General features: G+C 52.2%; 5 protein-coding genes across 5 annotated transcripts; 2 read left to right on the top strand and 3 right to left on the bottom strand.

The window, feature by feature from the left end:
• Window positions 1–2: 2 nt before the first annotated feature.
• ACET3X_000965 (uncharacterized protein) lies at window positions 3–6,213 on the top strand. The gene is made up of 2 exons (XM_069448319.1): window positions 3–475; window positions 526–6,213. Exons 1-2 carry the CDS (start codon window positions 97–99, stop codon window positions 6,120–6,122), a joined length of 5,976 nt encoding a protein of 1,991 aa, XP_069311207.1. The 5' UTR covers window positions 3–96; the 3' UTR covers window positions 6,123–6,213.
• An 893-nt stretch (window positions 6,214–7,106) lies between these two features.
• ACET3X_000964 (uncharacterized protein) lies at window positions 7,107–9,226 on the bottom strand. Its single transcript, XM_069448318.1, has one exon. It carries the CDS (start codon window positions 8,441–8,443, stop codon window positions 7,397–7,399), a length of 1,047 nt encoding a protein of 348 aa, XP_069311206.1. The 5' UTR covers window positions 8,444–9,226; the 3' UTR covers window positions 7,107–7,396.
• A 2,523-nt stretch (window positions 9,227–11,749) lies between these two features.
• ACET3X_000963 (uncharacterized protein) lies at window positions 11,750–14,134 on the top strand. The gene is made up of 7 exons (XM_069448317.1): window positions 11,750–12,106; window positions 12,190–12,270; window positions 12,332–12,619; window positions 12,674–12,771; window positions 12,832–13,049; window positions 13,128–13,364; window positions 13,428–14,134. Exons 1-7 carry the CDS (start codon window positions 11,871–11,873, stop codon window positions 14,040–14,042), a joined length of 1,773 nt encoding a protein of 590 aa, XP_069311205.1. The 5' UTR covers window positions 11,750–11,870; the 3' UTR covers window positions 14,043–14,134.
• Window positions 14,135–14,305: 171 nt separating this feature from the next.
• Window positions 14,306–15,597, bottom strand: ACET3X_000962 (uncharacterized protein; the record flags this gene model as incomplete). The annotated part of the gene is made up of 5 exons (XM_069448316.1): window positions 14,306–14,358; window positions 14,453–14,487; window positions 14,545–15,316; window positions 15,376–15,418; window positions 15,484–15,597. 5 exons carry the CDS (start codon window positions 15,595–15,597, stop codon window positions 14,306–14,308), a joined length of 1,017 nt encoding a protein of 338 aa, XP_069311204.1.
• A 955-nt stretch (window positions 15,598–16,552) lies between these two features.
• Window positions 16,553–19,311, bottom strand: ACET3X_000961 (uncharacterized protein; the record flags this gene model as incomplete). The annotated part of the gene is made up of 4 exons (XM_069448314.1): window positions 16,553–17,806; window positions 17,853–18,225; window positions 18,276–18,888; window positions 18,975–19,311. 4 exons carry the CDS (start codon window positions 19,309–19,311, stop codon window positions 16,553–16,555), a joined length of 2,577 nt encoding a protein of 858 aa, XP_069311203.1.
• Window positions 19,312–19,771: the final 460 nt, after the last annotated feature.

Genomic DNA, 19,771 nt, shown 5'->3' with positions numbered 1-19,771 from the left:
CTGGCAACCAGGCAAATCACGCTCCCCAACGTGACGGGCGGTCAAACGTGCACACTTTCCATCACTTAATCGACAACACTCAGGCACGCCGCAACCATGTCGCCCGCCGTCGAGGATGCCCATGCGCAATGGCTCCAACAGCTCGATGCTATGCGCAAAGCCATTGCCGAACTCAATCTTCCCGCCGATGCTGAAAGAGCGCCAGCGTACGGAGACAACCTTGAATTCGACGACGACGACGACTTCTCCGGGACGGCCAGTGGCGAAGATATTTGGGACATCATCAGTGATGAGTACGAGGAAGGGTACAGCAGTGACCACCTGGACCAATTCCCGGACGCACAGGTTACAGGAGAGGCATACAGCCAGCAATGGCTAGCAGAAAAATGTTCTGAAGTAGCTCGACGCAGTTCTGGCTTGGATTCTGGGGCCTTGAAGGAGCAGATATTAGCAATCTTGTCCAGCGATAGCAATGGTAAGTCTCATACCAACGACTAATATGAGTATTTTACTGACTACGAGTAGACGAAGAGCTGCAGATGATGCTCGCTGACATTGTGGGCTACGAAGAACTGGATCTGGTAGCGGACCTTATATCCCATCGAAAAGACATCACACAGTCTCTCCATGAACCCATCCCAGCTCAGGGCAACGGTGTCATGGGCCGTTTACAGACTCGAGCTGAGCGCGAAGAAGCGTTGCGCCGAGCAGACTGGGAGCACAAGACAGCTACGTTGGCACCTGCTATGGACCGAACAGGCCCTCAATATCCTCATGTGTATCGTACTCACGAAGCTGGCAACAAGCTCTCAGCTTACGGCAAAAAGTACGCGCTACCTCCAGACACTGTTCACCACGACAACAATCTCTACGAGGAGTATGAGATCCCTGCAGTGGCTGTAGGCACTGTTGGCGTAGGCCGAAAGCTGCTAGAGATTCAGGAACTGGACGGCCTTTGTCAGCGCACCTTCAAAGGCTACAAGACGCTCAACCGAATGCAGAGTCTTGTATACCCGGTTGCATACAAGACCAGTGAGAACATGCTGATTTGCGCGCCTACGGGTGCTGGTAAAACAGATGCTGCTATGCTTACAATTCTCAATACCGTGGCCAAGAATGTTGTGCCGAACCCGATTGACGAGCCGCAAGCCACCGACTTTACTGTCATGACGGAAGACTTCAAGATCATCTATGTTGCACCGATGAAGGCGCTCGCTGCTGAGGTTACTGAGAAGCTCGGAAAGCGTCTGGCGTGGCTGGGTATCAAGGCTCGCGAACTCACTGGTGATATGCATCTTACCAAGGCCGAGATCTTGGATACGCAAATCATCGTCACTACACCAGAAAAGTGGGATGTAGTCACAAGAAAAAGCACTGGAGACACCGAGTTAGTACAGAAAGTACGACTGCTCATTATTGATGAGGTCCACATGTTGCACGATGAGCGCGGTGCGGTTCTGGAGAGTCTGGTAGCGCGTACTCAACGACAAGTCGAGAGCACTCAATCACTCATCCGGATTGTTGGTCTCTCCGCCACACTTCCCAACTACGTCGACGTAGCCGATTTTCTGCGAGTGAACAAGATGGCCGGCCTGTTCTACTTTGACGCTTCATTCCGTCCTGTACCCCTTGAGCAGCACTTCATCGGCGCAAAGGGCAAGCCGGGCACTGCAAAGTCACGCGAAAATGTGGAAAAAGTTTCATTCGACAAGGTTGTTGAAATGCTGAAGCTGGGTCACCAGATAATGGTGTTCGTACATTCGAGAAAAGATACGGTCAAGACTGCTAGGCGTCTGTATGACATGGCTATAGAGGAACAGTGCACCGATCTGTTTGACCCGCAAGACCATCCTCGATATGAGAACGCTGTGCGCGACATGAAACAGTCAAAAGGTCGAGAGCTACGCGAGCTGCTCGGCAAGGGCATGGGTACTCACCACGCCGGTATGCCTCGTTCTGACAGAAATTTGATCGAGCGTCTCTTTGCCGAGGGTGTGCTCAAGGTGCTCTGCTGTACAGCGACGCTTGCATGGGGTGTCAACTTACCCGCTGCAGCAGTCCTCATCAAGGGCACCCAAGTCTATAACGCCCAGGAAGGTAAATTCACCGACCTTGGTATTCTGGACGTTTTGCAAATCTTTGGTCGTGCTGGTCGTCCTCAGTTCCAGGACACTGGTATCGGCTTCATTTGTACGACACACGACAGGCTTGATCATTATATGCGCGCAGTGACCGAGCAACAGCCTATCGAGTCGAGGTTTTCTGCCAAACTGATTGACAATCTCAATGCTGAGATCTCTTTGGGTACAGTAACGACGGTTTCTGAAGCTGTAACGTGGCTTGGTTACTCGTACCTGTTCGTACGGATGCAGAAGAGCCCGCTGATGTATGGTATTGAATGGTCAGAGATCCGCGACGACCCGCAGCTCGTGGGACGGCGTCGCAAGCTCATCATCGACGCTGCGCGAATCCTCCAGAGGAGCCAGATGATAATCTTCAATGAGACCACCGAAGATCTTCGAGCGAAAGATGTCGGACGCATCGCTAGTCAGTACTACGTTCAGCAGTCGAGTATAGAGATCTTCAACACCATGATGCGGCCTCACAGTACAGATGCGGATGCTTTAGCTATGGTCAGCATGAGCGGCGAATTCGACCAGGTGCAATCACGCGAATCCGAGGAGAAGGAACTCTCAGCACTCAAAGAACAAGGGCATGTCATCACAGAAGTCAAGGACGGATATGCAACATCGCACGGAAAGACAAACTATCTCCTCCAAGCTCACATCTCACGAGCACGACTAGAAGACTTCACACTAACCTCGGACACAAACTACATAACCCAGAATGCCGCACGTATCGCCCGTGCACTTTTCATGATTGCGCTCAATCGGCGTTGGGGTTATCAATGCCGGGTACTTCTTAGCCTTTGTCAGTCTATCGAACATCGATGCTGGTCTTTTCAGCATCCGTTGCATCAGTATGACCTTCCACAGCCGGTTCTGCGAGCACTCGACCATAAGTACCCGTCGATACAGACTCTGCGCGATATGGACGCGACGGAGATAGGAGATATGGTGCATAATAAGAAGATGGGTGGCGTGATCGCCAAGCTCATGAACAACTTCCCGACCCTAAGCGTCGAATCTGAGATCGCCCCGCTTAACAGGGATGTGTTACGGATACAGCTGTTCCTGACGCCCGATTTTGTCTGGAACGATCGACACCATGGTACTTCCGAGTCATTCTGGATTTGGGTAGAGAACTCCGAGACATCTGAGATCTACCACCACGAGTTCTTCATCCTCTCACGAAGGAAGCTGTACGATGATCACGAGCTCAACTTCACAATCCCTCTTTCCGATCCTCTGCCTACCCAAGTATACGTCCGCGTCTTGTCTGATCGATGGCTGGGCGCAGAGACGGTCCATCCCATATCTTTCCAGCACCTCATCCGGCCTGATACCGAAAGTGTTTACACGGATCTGCTCAATCTTCAACCTTTGCCCATCGCTGCACTGAAGAACCCTTTGTTGGAAGAAGTTTATGCTCAGCGCTTCCAGTACTTCAACCCTATGCAGTCGCAAATCTTCCATTGTCTATATCACACACCCGCCAATGTTCTTCTTGGATCCCCGACTGGTAGTGGGAAGACTGTTGCCGCTGAGCTTGCAATGTGGTGGGCATTTCGTGAGAAACCAGGCTTCAAGGTCGTTTATATTGCGCCTATGAAGGCACTTGTCCGCGAGCGAGTCCAAGATTGGGGCAAGCGACTTGCCGGACCGATGGGTCTCAAGCTTGTGGAGCTGACGGGTGACAACACACCAGACACACGTACCATCCGCGATGCTGATATCATCATCACGACCCCTGAGAAGTGGGACGGTATCAGTCGTAGTTGGCAGACTCGTGGTTATGTTCGCCAAGTCAGCCTGGTAATCATTGACGAGATTCATCTACTGGGCGGAGATCGTGGTCCAATTCTGGAGATCATCGTCTCCCGTATGAACTACATTGCATCGCAGAAGAAGGATGGCTCCATCCGCCTGCTGGGCATGTCGACAGCTTGCGCCAACGCATCAGATCTTGGAAATTGGCTGGGTGTCAAAGAGGGCTTGTTCAACTTCCGGCATTCTGTTCGCCCGGTGCCGTTGGAGATTTTTATCGACGGCTTCCCTGAGCAGCGGGGCTTTTGTCCGCTCATGCAGTCGATGAACCGACCTACTTTCCTTGCAATCAAGGCCCACTCACCAGAAAAGCCAGTCATCGTCTTCGTAGCTTCGCGTCGCCAGACTCGCCTGACTGCTCGCGATCTCATCAACTTCTGCGGCATGGAAGATAATCCGAGGCGCTTCCTGCACATGTCCGAGGACGATCTGGCCGTTAATCTCGACAGAGTCAAAGACGACGCATTGCGTGAGGCACTGAGCTTTGGAATTGGTCTTCACCACGCTGGTCTTGTCGAGAGCGATCGATCCCTTTCAGAAGAGCTCTTTGCGAACAACAAGATACAGATTCTCGTCGCGACCAGCACGCTTGCTTGGGGCGTGAACTTACCTGCCCATCTTGTTGTGGTAAAAGGCACACAGTTTTTTGATGCCAAAACCGAAGGATACAAAGATATGGATCTGACAGACGTGTTGCAGATGTTGGGCCGTGCTGGCCGTCCCCAGTTCGACGACTCGGGTATCGCTCGCATTTTCACACAAGACGCAAAGAAGGAGTTTTACAAGCACTTCCTGCATACCGGATTTCCTGTCGAGTCATCACTACATAAGGTGCTTGATAACCATTTGGGCGCCGAAATTTCTGCCGGTACCATCGCCACAAAGCAAGACGCATTGGATTATCTAACGTGGACATTTTTCTTCCGGCGTCTACATAAGAACCCATCCTTCTATAGGCTGGAGATTTCGGCTGAAGAACACAACACAATAGCAGCGCAATCCATGGCCAACGACTACATGATAGAGCTAGTGGAGACTTCTCTCAGTGAACTAGACGAGTCGTCTTGCGCGGTCGTAGAGCCAACAGGCGAAGTTGACCCAACTCCGCTTGGCAAAATTATGAGTTACTACTATCTCAGCCACAAGACGATCCGCTACCTTGTCAAGAACGTCAAGCGTAACGCATCCTTCTCAGACGCCTTGTCCTGGATCTCACATGCTACCGAATACGATGAGCTACCTGTCCGCCATAACGAAGACCTCATCAATGCCGAGCTGTCGAAAGTTCTCCCAATTCCTGCAGACGATTTTGGTCTTCCCATGTGGGATCCACACGTCAAGTCATTCCTGCTCCTGCAAGCCCATTTTTCGCGCATTGACTTGCCAATTTCTGATTATGTCGGTGATCTGAACAGTGTCTTGGATCAGAGCATTCGTATCGTACAGGCATCGATCGATGTACTTACGGAACTTGGCTACCTCTCTTCATGTGAGGTGATGATCTCGGTCCTCCAGGCTATCAAGTCTGCTCGCTGGCCGACCGATGGGCCATTGTCAATATTCCCAGGCGTGGAAGTCGACAAGGAGAAGAAGCGTCTCGAACATCCCAAAGCTAGTCCAAAGACTCTTATCGAGGCAACCACTGCATCTTCCGCGGTGCTTGAACGTGCAGCCAAATTCGCCGGTGTCCCGCACACTGGTATCAAGCGATTCATGGAGCCGGTGTCTCGATTACCTGTCCTGAAGCTCGATCTAGGCAACGTCAATGCACTCAGCCTGGAATTCAGGATCTCGCGCCAGAACCCAGCTAGAATGCAACAAGGTGGCATACGTATCTTTGCGCCACGCTACCCCAAGCCGCAGACTGAGGGATTCTTTGCCATCATCTCGTACTCCAGTACTGACGAGATCATTGCTTTGAAGCGTGTCAATTGGCCCGACCCTAACAGGAACGGTGGGCATGGACGCGGTGGACGCGGTGCAAATGCTGGAGGCGCACACTCCAGATTGCAGGCTTCTACCAAGGTCTCGCTGCCACCTGAAGCACAGGGCAAGAAGGTGGATATCAATGTGTTGAGTGACTCGTACCCTGATATGAAGTGGAAGATTGAGGGGGTCGAAGTGCCTGAAGCACCTCTAGTTGATGCTTACGGAAAGGGCAAGGAAAAGGCGTAGTGAGGCGGATGCAACATGCGGTTCTTCAAATCACAGACGTGCAGCTGCTGAGGCGTGCATAATATGAATGCGCGTGTATAGTTTAGTATATAGTTCACAACAGCAGATATTGTACTGCATCATCGTCTTCTATTCTTAATCTGTGGAAATCGCTTTTGTAATCCAAAACATCGACATGCTCCTCCCCTAGCAATCTTGATCCTTCTTTATATGCCCTCTCGTACAAATGTCTCGCGTCCCTTCTTCTCCCAGCCTTCTCCAGAACAAACCCCAATGTCCATACACTTTCTACCGTCTGTTGCTGCATCCTGCCCAAGATCCTTTCTCTCGTCTTCAACGACTGTCTCGCCAACGTCTCTGCTTCCTGTATCGTGCTAGATGTGCCCTCACACGCTAGTACATGTGCAAGTTCATTAGCAACCTGCAACGACTCTTTACTGTCCTCTGAAAACAGCCGTCTATAGCCATCAAGCGCACGTCGAAAGAACACCTCTGCTTCTTTATATTTGCGCTGAGCGGCCAGCGCTCTTCCAACCTCGACAAGAGATTCATACACCCGTTTGTCGTCGTGCGAGAGCGTCCTTTCCTTGTACGCAAGCGCCTCTTTGAGGTACGGTGCAGCTTCTGCGGGGCGGTTGTCGACTTGCAGACTTAGACCGATGAGCTCGAGAGCGTTGCACCATTCGACGTCGTGGACTGTGGGGGGAGTGTTGCGATGGGTGAAGGCTGCGTTCCATGCTTCGTAGGCATGTGGGTGGTCATTTGCTCTGAGGGCCCAAAAGGCGAGTTCGTTGCAGCAGTTTTGGACATCAAAGCCGAGAGCTTCAAGTGCAGACGTTGCGAGGGAGGCGGCCATGGTTTCTTGTAATTATGGTGCAGGCACGATGCCACTGCGATGAAGGAACTTGTGAGAAGGGCATGCAGTGACTTTACAAAAAAATGAAGCAGGTCACAGGGATGAACGTGCACGCATGAAGATAGTGTGTTACTGTCATTGATAATGGATGAGTGTCGTTTCGATCACTCATATACGTGCCATGAAGTCTATCACTTCTATTCACCTTCGCGCCGCGAATCGGCATCTGCCAATCATTGTTTGGTAAACCTTTATATCCTTCGCCTTCTGTCTTTGTCGAGCATCTTTCTTCACGTCTGTGAGCATGTCTTCCGTCGTTTGTATTTGTGCGCTTTCATGATTGTCGCTTCGTGGTATGCGCGCACTGTGTGTGGTAGTCAAGTGGTAGTGGATGTGTATTGAACCACTGTGAACCAGCTCAGTCATCGCCAAAGACGATAAAGCTCGCCTCTTCCTCAATCTCGAAATAGATTCTGTCATCGTCACCATATTCGTCGCCGTACTCAGAGCTTTCTTCGTCGGAGTCAAGATCCTCCCAGTCACTATCTCCGTCGTCATCTTCGATCTCATTGATCGAGTCAAAGACCGACTGTGATTCCTCGTCCTTGTGAATGGGACTCTTGTCGACTGACTCTTCTGTTTCACCAACATGATGGACCTTGGCCTGGGAGTAGTCTTCCGAATCTTCCGAGATCTGATCCTCCTCCTGTTCCTCGGGTGCCACGACTGTATATTTCCCAGGCTGGTATCGAGGAGATCGTCGGTGGAAGTAAGGGTTGGGTCGACCAGGTGCGAAATCGGTATCTTGAGCGAAGCCTACTGTCGCGCGTTTCTTGGTGCGCCGTAGCTTTTCCAAGCACCCGGTTGCTTCTGACCAGTACAGCTCCACGGCCTTCGCTGCGGTTTGCATCTCTTCGTGTCTTGCCTCTGGGTGCTGTGTGGACCATTCAGCCTCTTCTTCGGCCATGGCCTCCAGTCTCGACAGCTCCTTGAGTGTGCTGATCTTCCCCTTGCACCAGGCGCTGTACACTTTGTCTTGGTGTTCAGAGCTGGTGAGTGTACAGGAGGGCGCGCGACCACCGGCACTCTTGAGGGCTTCGGTGAGAACGTTCATGTATCTGACGTGCAACTCAATAGTACAGACGGGACATCGTGGTTGTGGCTGATCCGCTGCTACAGGGTGCATCGGATGCTGACATATCGATGCAACCGGCGAGCTGAAGGAAGATGACGTTGCTTCGGAATGAGAATGTGAGATGTGGCCAGTGATGTCGTCGAATATGTCCGAGAAGTACCCAGAGTCTTGCCGTTTGAGCCACTGGTGGAAGTCTTCGTATTCGTGTGCTGTAGGAATGTAGCCTTGCTCAGCTGGTCGGACGTTGGTGTGCAAGCACTGCCATCGCTTGTATTGCTTGAGCTCCTTGGGCGGCATAATGACGCTTGCCGGTACTTTTGTACTAGTCATGGTAACGGTGGGTTTTGTATCCGCCTGTGTGGTGCAGGGCCTTGGTTGTGGTGACTGTGTCACGGCGGGCGTAGATTGCAATGTAGAAGTAGAAGTGCTCAAGGTCTCGTCCGGTGGACGAAGTACGTGGCCGGCAAGGGAAATCACGGGTGTGCGACAACCACGGTTGAGCGGGTCGCTTGCGGGGCGAGTGACCACCCGTACCGGAAAACTCGTGGAAGCGCGGCTGTGCCTTGAAAGAGCTTCTATTCGGGGGCTGCTGCGAGCACTGTCGTGATGATTGTGCACGCGCTGTAGACGGCGGATATGCGAAAGAGTGTTTCGGATCGCGCGGACGCCTTTTGTCACAGATCAGGACTCGTGAAGGCGGCGGTCGCTACGTTTCTCAGTCAAACGTCCTTCTCCAGTGTCTGCGCTTCTCCCCAGTAGGAATGTAGACGTATAGAGATAGTCGGGGTCCCAGTGTCGCGTTCAAACTCGGTGGCGGGTGCTGACGGCTCCGCCCAACTTGGCAATCTTAGGGAGATTTGAGTACCAGAAAAAGGCCATGATTTTCGGGCAGCTGTGATCCATTCCTGTCGCGTTTCGAGTTTGTGTAAATGTTTGGAGGCGTGTGGCCGTTGACTCTGGCCGGCGTCGGATGCTAATGTGGGGAGGCGGCGGCTCTGGAGCAGGCGGGGCAGACGCGTCTGCTATGGATGAGGCAGGTGCGAGGGTCTTGTGCCGGGCGTCACTGTCGATCGCGAGTGATTTCGCGTCTTCAGTGTGGGTAGGGGTGTAGGTCCGTTTAGGTGTGAAAAGGGTCAAAGAGGTTTCGTGGGCTGGGCTTTGATGGTGCGGGCAGTCCTGCGTCATGACCCTGACTCATTTAGGGGCCGCTGTGGCGGTGCCATGACTTCAGCCACCCATCTCACGAGACATCTCACGAAGCAAAAACCCAAAAACAAAACAAGGTTTCTCACAGATACCGCTATGGGAAACTGCCACCATGACGTCCATTGTTGAGCACAATCCCGGAACTAGCTCAACGGCCTCGCCGCTCTGGCGCACCTCAATCTTGAGGCTCTCCCGAGGTTATGTAGAACCTCAAATTCAAAATCGCCCAACCCAGCCATTTCCATCAACTCCTTCTATCGCACTTTAACCGATGCCCAGAAGTCGATCGGCATCTTCCGCAGACAGAAGTGGTGCAGAGCTTACCCGACTGTGATGAGATCAAAACGGTGGTATTCTTCATCGGCTAGGAAAGAAGGTTCTCGAGGTTGGGTGGCCCAGACAACAAAGCTCCGACCATGACTGCGACCTTTCACGACCGAGACCGAACTCGTTCATGTTGTTTCTGCACCTCTCGATCATGGCAGAGATGCATCGACTGCATGAATCGAAGACACCCGAGGCCCGAAGATCTGACCAGTAATCAGCAGAAAAACCATAGTTTGGCACTCCAGCTTCACACACGTTACTAAGAAATCCAGGACCACATGCGTATGTATCTAGCATCTGAACTGCCTTGCCCAGCTCTTGCTTCTGGCAATTGGCCTTGTTGATCGGACACTCCTCGAACAAGTCCGATACTTGTTTATGAGTACATCATTGACGTTCCTCGAGTTTTCATCGAGTCTCCGTCCCCACAGTCGTCGGCACCTTTTTAGGATCATGCTCGGATACTTGAGGGCTCCACCGGATCAACACAGGAATCGTCTGGTTGCTAGAGCAGAATATCGGAATCGAGCGAATAGGGGGCCGACTCTTTGTAGAGACATACTGGGTGCACTGGATTGTGTGACAGAAAGAGAGTTCCTGGTGCTTGCTCGCGATCGGACCGTAAGCTCTAGCAGAGTGCATCAATATCAACCAGCACGCATTGGGAAATCCCTGCCAATACTTTCTCAAACAGACAATATCGGCCCTTAACATGTCGACCTTTCAGTCTTCTTTCAACCTCATCTGCTTTGGTCCCAGAATCCTTTCCGGTCCCCCGGGCTGTTGCATTGGTGTCCGTCGAGCCGTGCAGTTCTTTTGTGCTACTGCACGCAATAGAGAATTAACCAGGTGCACTCAGGCCATTCGCTACTCTGCAGCGTGCGAAAGCACTAATGCATACAGATCAAGTACAAGTCTACATTATCCCAGCATATTTAGGCTAATCCTATTGTACCTTCATGAAGTACAGAGCCGGATATTTGTCGGCTCCTGTTTGGGACATCCCTTGCATAGAGCGGGATGTATTGAGTTTGCTTCTGGTGCGCAAATGCTGTCTTACATTGCCGATGGTATCTTTATTGACAGGATCAGCATTGTTTAATCCCCAGTTCTAGGTATTGTGCGCTTATCGGTAAGCTGCGGATCATCAATGAGCCACCGCACCTCGCGGAACCTAAATCAGCAAAGATGAGCTCAGCTCCAGTCACGGTTCGAGCGCGAACTTTCCAGTCGCCTCAACACTGCTTACCATGTCTGTGAACCCAAGCCAGTCACAGACTGGCCTTGTGAGCTGATAAGTGAGGCGCCTTGCAACGTTTGTGTCGACAAAGGCCGTCGCAAGGCACACAGCATGAGTACGTTGTCCTCTGCTCGATGCTACCTACTCAAGTGCAACTCCAGACTCTGGGGTCAAAGTTGCGGGGTTGTCGGAAGCCTCCCGCACTTCGCTACGCCCGCAAAGAAAGATCACCGCTAGACCCCACCACACCTGTACATCAACGGGGCAGCAGGCTTATCTTTTGCAGCTGATGTGTACTCGGCACATCCGGGCTGAGAAGTGCATGCAGCCGTATTTGGGTCGACGAATCACCAACCTACTATTAGTTCAGCTCTCAGCCCTGGTCTAGGGCTAGCTGAGCTATGGCTTCCAGGAAAAGCCACAGTACCGTACTTCCAATGAGAGTACCATCATGATGCTATTGCACTGGGCACCTAAAATGCGGCTGTAGCATACGATGAAGCTGTGCCGCGCGACCGTTGTCGGGCAATCGCATATTACCGTTGATCCTCAGGCCATGGTGCGCTTACAGTAGATCTTTAGGTGACGAAATGCATGGCATGCTGGGTTTTTTCCATACTATGTATGCAGCTCAAAGTATAGCTACCTAGCACGTAACGGATGACAGCGCCGTCGCCCAACATCATCCGGCTACAGCGATGCTGACAGAACGCCTTATGAACCCGATTGGTTCTCTTCATGGCTACATATTAGCTGCTGTGCTTACAATAGTGCAGGAAGCAGGCATTAGCGTAGACGCGGATGATTCGTAGTCCAGAAATATACGGGCGCTCTCAGGCGTGCACCCTTCCCTGTCCCTACCTTTCATAGTTCCCACCTTTCTTTGAGGCGCAGCCGGATTGGGCTATACCATGCCTAAGGACTTGAATCCCTCCGTTCAGATTCCGGCCCACCCTCCATACCGAGACTCTTTCTTTGAACAAGATGGATCGCCATGACCAACACCACGACGAAATGAGCAGTCCTCGGAGCTATACCGACAGTCAATGGAGCCCACCTCCACCAGGCTTCCGAGAGCTCGACCAGATATATGCAGCTGATGGCTCACCTTATACCTACTCCAACTCGAATTCTCCACCAGCAGTATCCCCTCCTCTACCGTATGAACATGAGTATCATCAACACCCCCCTCCACAAAACTCCGAATCCTACCAAGAAGCGTATGTCGTTTCCAGTCTGTCAACAGATTCATCGGATAAAACCGAGCCGCTTCTTCACCTAGCTTTGTCTGACTCTTCAACAGGTACTCGACGGAGAAAGAGACACCATACGGCACAGTTGCTTCTGTCGCCCAACCTACTCCAGACTTTGAGGGACCTCAAGTGTAAGTATCTCTGATCAAACTGCCTATGACACATTCACTCATGCCTTACTTCAACATCTAGAGTCCCAGGCCAGTTCGATCATTACCCTCATGGGGGTCGACCAATGTCACCTTCGTCACATGGAGGCACCACCGTTACTTCTCCCCACATCCGGCCATATGGGTTCAAGGAACATGTCGACCCGTACGACAATCATGAAGCTGCACCTCCACCAGTTCCACCGAAAGATGATCGGAAATGCGGCATGAAGAAGCGGACGTTCATTATCCTCATCGGAGTCATTCTCATTGCGATTATCGCTCTCGCTTTAGGACTCGGTCTGGGACTGGGATTACAAAACGACGACTCGTAAGTTTTTGATACATGTACCTATCTTCCACCCAAGGTGCTTACACTATATAGGGATGATGACGCAGCTGTTCCCTTCTGTCGCGACAACCCCGAGTCATGTATTGGTGGCTCTCTCAATGCAGACTACCTGTCGACAAAGGGTGTCTTCAGTAAGTTCATATTCACGAGGCTACTGTGAACAACGCTGACTTGGTATCACCACGTCGCAGATGGTACAGGTATTGCTCTAGCTGGAGAATCTTGGAACAGAGGCCAACGACGAATCTTTACGCTTTACTTCCAGCACCACACAGGCGACATCCGATTCATGCAGTATACCACGGACAGGAAATGGATTGGTGGAGGTAAAGCCCAGACCGTTGCTGGCGATGCGAAAGATGCATCGCCTATATCCGCAGTCTCTTTTGCCCTTAACGAGACCCAATATGTGAGTAGAATCGGACGGTCTTCGCATGTCGAATTTGGTCATATCCCCATCCTCAAGCAATATTCTAACTTTGAGTAGTTCCACATCTTCTACATTGACAAGAACAACACCGTCAAGCAACTGATTCAATCCAACACAAGCGACATCTGGCAGCCAGGTCCACTCAGCGACCTCAACCTCAAAGCCTTCGACTCACCAACAGTTGGCCTGCAGGCTTGCTACAAGGGAAACTTCTACGGCGATAACGACTATACCAAGTTCCCCACAGCTTCTGGTCTCAACAACACCGAAGAGTTTGAAGGACAAACGGGCATGGTACGTTTGAACAGTGAAAAACTATACTCAAAACATATACTAACCACATCATCTTCACCACAGAACATCTGGTTCGCCGTCGACGACTCCACCTTCCTCCAATACGCCTGGTACAGCGGCCAAGAAGAGGACGTATGGGTACGCATCGAGCCGTGGGCAGGATTCAACGGCCGTGCCGGCGTAGGCTGCTACAGTTGGGGTGCAGGCACCACATCGTACGCCATGATGAACAACAAGGACAACGTCGTGGAATTTTGGTGGAAAGACACTAACGAAACTGCTACATCCACGCCGACACACCCCATCAACTCGTGGCAAAACGGCAGCATGGGCGGCATCAGAGACGTGTATCCCATTACGTCTCTGGGCTACACGACGTACTTTTACGCGCAAATGGCGGATCGAAGTATCAAGGGGTTCAATGTTACGTACGCTGCCGAGAACACGACGTATGTTGAAGACGAAACGTTTACTGTTACTGATATAGCGAGTTCCGTGGTGGGGCTCGGCGGTACGCATCTCACTGTCACAGCGTTTGCTGAGAAGCGAGGAGAAGAAACGTTATGGGACAGTCTGTATGTCTTCTTCCAGACAGAGGGCGATGACATTACGGCGTTTACGAGGGGCCTGAATGGGGGTGAGTGGACCAAGGGGGCTTTAAGCATTCCAGATGAATGAGCATGGGGCGTGGTAACGGACTTGATGACCTGTTTACGCTACGGAGTTGTGGATTTTCTTTATTTGCATCCTGTTGAGGATTGGTGTCAGGCGTCTGGAACGTGATACCTTATGCAAACACACAGTAGTTCAATGTGTTGTTTTGAATTTATTGCTCGACTTGCGGCCTTATCGTATAGTCCTTCTTACGACTCTGCAATATCATGGTGCTATGCAATGCACAAAATCAAAGGCGTTATGCAACTCAGTGTTCGAGAGCGGTACTAGCTCTTGTCCTTCCAAGCACCAGCACCATATCCAGCAGTAGGCAGATTTCCTGGAGACGAAAATGGTAAGCGACGGAGCCGTAGACAGCGGGCAGATGGTAGTCTCATCGGACGATTGCTTCGTTCAGTCCTTGAGCCGCGTACCTGCAATGTCTTCCTGAGCGTCTCTGACGAGGAAGCTTGGGGATTCGTTAGCCCTGGTTATCTGCAAGATGCGACGTGACCATTCAACTTACTTGTACCACAAAATAGTCGGCAGAACTGTGCCCAGATGCCACAGGCTGTGTGCATCAATCATGCCCTTCCAAGGCGGAAAATCCAACAACTCCAGACTCATAGCCAAGATGATCCAGGCAACACACAGACCAGGCCATACAGCCCACGTCCTCCCAATCTTCTGGTACTGGACGTAGCTGAAGCCACTCCAGAGCAAGTTGGCCACGACGCCAACGGCAACATTGGCAGCCATATTGTATGTGTAGTCCCAAGACCAGAGCGAGAGGTACAGGACATGAAGCGTATACAGCACGATACAAAGTCCCGTCCAAAGCCTCAACAAGCTCTGTTTCCTCGGCTCCTTCCTGTCGAGTCTGAACACCCTAATAGGCGCGTAGTACAGCCCATACAGGACATTCGCACCAGCCGCAAAGTAATCCAGCTTCTCCGTGAGCCCAAAGTCCCTGGTGTGGAAGATCATGCTAAACGTCCAGCTCGCCAGACCCACGTATCCGAACCACAAGTAGTATTTGCGCAGCGGGTACGAAGCGGGGATCTTGTCGCGGAGCTGCGACATGCCCCAGTCGTGCGCGAGGTAGTTGAAGAGGGAGAAGATGACGCTGAACGGCTCTTGCATGCCCATGAAGCGGTAAAAAGGCCATTTGCCGTGGAATTGGTAGATGGGTTGCATGTATGGAGGGTCACGGGCGAGGCGCTGGGCAGTGACGACGTGTTGGCAGGTGTAGTCGCATTCTGAAGGGCAGTCCCAGAGAAGGAGGCGGCGGTGGAAGGCTGCGCGAGTTGTGAGTACTAGGTGAGACTAGGAGTTTGGGGTGCAGTGGGTAGCATACGTATGGGCGTGCCATCTGGGCCACAGTTGGCTTCCTTACAGACCTGTGGATATGTCGTTATTCCAAGATTGTCTTCTCGTTCATATAGCAATTCCCGTCTACACGTACCTGCACACAGTTCTTAAAGTCAGGCAATCTGTCGCCCAAGGAAGCCTGCGCTGCGCCGCCCAGCAGAAGCAGGACGGCGAGGGTGTGCCATGCGGTGGCTATTTGAAACTTCATCGTTCACCGGTATGGGGCAATTGCAGCTGCCATGCGACTATGTCTTGCGTTCCTGAGTTCCCGAGTCGCGTCTCGGAGAGCGAGGATCGACAGGGTCTTGGCGGTCCGATAACTCCGATGTGCCCAAGTTCAACTCACCACATGAACATCAATTCTGGATATTTATTATACAACTTCCCAGACTTCCATAATACAGGGCGTATAGCTCAGTGGTAGAGCGCCTGCTTTGCATTTTTCACGCTAGTCCAAATGCAGGAGGTCTGGATTTCGATCATCCATCCGTCCATATCCAGCGGTCTTCGGACCGCTGGCTTTTTTGCCCATTCTTCGCCCACAGACAACACTGTATGACGAAGGGCTCTTGAACATACATTTTTTTTTTGGCATACTGACACTGCGTTCGCTTCCATACACTGCTTGCACTCTGGTCCGTGAGTACAGCGATATCTCAGGACGCACAAACCGTCTTTCCTCTCTCTACACTATTACTGCATCGCGCTCGCTGATTTTAAGTCGACTCTATCAATCGTATCAGTGGATTCGAACACGAACCTTGCAAGTGGATGTAGAGTCAAAGATAAACTGACTGCACCCACAGACTGATGCAGCGTGAGTATTTAACTGCCTAGATGTTCACTATTAATGCACACAACCTCCATCATCGCTAGAGGTATTGCGTTAAACTAGTCTTCATTTTTCATTTCATCCTCAGTGCTACAGCATCTATGGCGGTATGGCCCTCCAGACCCCAAGTATATCAAAACCACCACAGGTGATCATAGAACCGGTGATAGCTGTGGCCGACACGACACATGACCTTGTACTTTTTCATTCCTGCGTTCTCACTCGTGATCTAGCTGAAAAGCACTCGCATTACCACGGAACTACCAAAAGGTGCAGCCCGACAAAACCGTATTCGCCGCCCATGTTGCCTCCCAGAAGACGAACTGTACGTCTAAGCCTGGATGGCACGTCCCAAAGCACCACCAGTGAACTGCTGATTCCTTCCGCCCCTTGGCCCACCGCCTCCACGACCGCCGCCGCCACGGCCGCCTCCTCGGCCACCACGGTTGCCGCGTCCGCCTTGCCTCTCAAAGGCGTTGGCGGTACCTTGTGTGCGTTGCTCCAGTGTCTTCTCGTTCGACTCGATAAGGCCCGACGCCTTGTCTGATAAGCTCAGTGCGAGCGTCTGGAGTCTTGACAGCTCAACACCCTTCCTGAAGATGATGGCCGAGTTGACCTGGTCGAGAGCAGCAGCGAGCTCCTCGTGTGAGATCATCTTCGAGACGACCGCCGAAACCTTGCGCTCCGACAGCTCAAACATGCCTGCTAGGGTGGAGATGGAGAGTGTGTCGTAGAAAGGTGCGTACGTGAAGAGGTATGTCCGGAGACCCTCCTCTTGGATTTGCGACGACAGCATCTCCTTGATCTTCTCCGAGTCGGCCATCAACTCCCAGATCTTGATCGAGTTGATAAACTCGGCTGCCTTCTTCCACTCGCCAGCAGACAGTGCCTTTGAAGCTTGCATGACGTGGTCACGGGTGTTCTCAGGCGGGCCAGTGAAGATCTGGCGCTCATGGTACTCTAAGAGACGGCGGTAGGTCTTGCTAATCACCCGCTTCCTCAGGTCTGGCGAGGAGCCGAGTTGTGCGAGGAGAGGAATCTCAAGCAACATGGAGCAAGTCAGGTAGACGCACTCTAGCAGCTCGAGGTTGATGTGCATGTGGAAGGGAAGTTGCCGTTGACGCTCGAGACGCTCTTGCTCGGGCGAGATCTGGGAGTAGCGCTGCATCTGCAGACCTTGTGCGAGCAGCTCCTTCTGCCTGTTGCTGCCGCAGATCTCTTGTAGCGAAGTTTGTGCTTCGTAGACGAGACCTGCGCGGAAAGCGCAGAGACCGACCTGGACTAGCGCACGGTTGAACAGAATTTGTGTGTTGACGTCAAAGTTGCTGATGGTCTCTTGCAAGTGAGACATGAGCATCATGTCGCGAGCCTTGTAGTACTGGTCGTGCAGAGACAAGAAGTAGATCTGACACAACATGGCGCGAGCGCGAATGATGCCCTCGCTGTTCTGGAACAGGTATGTGCATAGGGTTTGTACGAGGGAGGCGGTGTCGTTGGAGATGGCGCGAGGGGTGATCTCAGAGTCAAGGTTCTCCGGGATTGACTTCCAAACATTGTTCTCGAGGATCGTGATGACTTGAGAGGGCTGTGCATGTTAGCATGAATGAGTACAAGACAGAATTGGTACGTACCTTGAAGTAAACGTGCTCCAATCTCCGCATAACAATGCGGTTCAGTGGTTCTTGTGGGAGTTCTAGGCTTGGGTTCTTCTTCAAGCTCTCAACGTATACCAAGGTACGTACGAGCTGGGCGTACAGCAGGGCCTCGTCCGTCAATCGCTCAATGTACTCGGAAGTGTGTGGGTCGATGTGCTGCAGCGAGCGAGTGAGTTCGTCGTCGAGCCTCTCGACAAAAGAGACGATGCTTCCTGGGATACGGAAGATCTCACCAGGTGTGATGGTGGGCAGCTTCTCGTCGTCCTCCCACTCCTCGGCGTTCTCAATGACAACGATTTCATTGCTGTCCTCGAGGATCTGGAGGAGCTTTCCAAATTCTTGGTCCGCACTAGATAGTGTTAGCAAATAGGGGCCATGCATCGGGACACGGATACTCACAGCTTCCACTGGTCCTGGTGCATGTGGCTGGCAGAACCGGAGGTCAAGTCGAAGCGCGTCGAGATGAGGGTCAAGAGAACGCGGACCTTTTGGTAGTCGTTGACGGCCACGTCGAACAACTTCTCCAGTGTCCGGATGTGCTCGAGCTTGTCCGAGTTCTTGCGACCACGCTGCTCGACAATCGCACGCAAGTGCTTGAGGATACCCTCAGCGGTGTATAGGACAGCCTTGCCGCCGGCGCCGACTGTGATGAAGCCATCATCGGTCGCCTCCTCGACGACCTCGGTGCCAAGTTGAGGGATCTTGCTCTTCTTCTTCTTTTCCTTGGGTGCCTGGATAACCTCCTCCTCGTCGCGCATAAACTCCTCCTTGTTCTCCCGGTACGCGTTGATGTCCTTCTCGTAGTCGCGGTTGTGCTTCTTGATCTTTTGGCGGACAGCGTTGAACCCGCGGCCGTTGACGGCGTTCATCTTTTTGGGTGTGACCTTTTGCTTCTCGTGCGTCTCGACCACGACAGTCTCGAGGTCGGCGATGGCCTGGATGTACAGCTTGGGGACCTTGCCATCGTTCTGCTTGGTCAGAGTTGGCACCTGGCGGATGAGCTTGTCGAACTCTGTATAACCACAATGTCAGCGTTGTTCGTGTGCCCCGCCACTATGGCTCATGCCGCTTCCAGGGCGATTTCTGAGGCAAACGTACGTTCGGAAATGACAGCCCAGTCGTTGATCTTCTGCGCATTCTCAATGAGCCTGATGGTCGCCTCCAACTCATCAAAGCGCTTGTCCTTGGCACTCTTCAGCACCTTGTTCACATCCTCGTCGTCGCTCTCGCTGTCGCTGGAGGCGTCCTTCAAGAAGCGGTTGGCACCGGTTTCCGAACCCGAGTCCGAAGAGTCGTCGTCGTCGTCGTCATCGGAGTCGTCGTCAGAGTCCTTGTCGCTGTCTTCCTGTTCGGACTCTTCGTCGTTGGAGTAGAGTTCCTCCTCGCTGGACTCGTCCGAGGAGCTGTCGCTGGCGGCAAAGAATCGGGACGCCATGATTGCGGTTCTCGAGAGTTGGGTGTTGCCGGAGGGGTCGGGGCAATATTTGTGGCAGGCGCCGTGGTGGGTTGACCAGAGTTACTGCCGCCTTGTTTGAACTTTCCGCAGCCGAATTTCGAGCAGGCGCCAAGCCATGACTGTGTGCCCCGCGCCTAACCCTAAGCAGACGCGAACACCTTCACCCCAGTAGGTACGTGCGCCAACGCAGTCCGATGTTGACACAATGCAATAGTGAATCTTCACCAGGCATTCACTAACGGCCTGCTATCTTCAAAATCTGTGAACTCGGCCTCCCTCCTTGGTCGGACTATATACATTTGCTTCAAGTGTGTCCCAATCTGACTCCATATAACTTTTGAAATCTCCATCACACAAACCATAACAGAAAACAAGGCTCAACGCGCATATTTGTGGCCATGGAAACATGACCGAAAGGGTTTATGAGAATGCTGCTAAA

The sequence above is a fragment of the Alternaria dauci genome, chromosome 1, assembly GCF_042100115.1.
Source record: "Alternaria dauci strain A2016 chromosome 1, whole genome shotgun sequence".
Classification (NCBI taxonomy): Eukaryota; Fungi; Ascomycota; class Dothideomycetes; order Pleosporales; family Pleosporaceae; genus Alternaria; species Alternaria dauci.
Note: the sequence above shows the minus strand (reverse complement) of the source record. Positions and strands in the feature narration are given on the sequence as shown.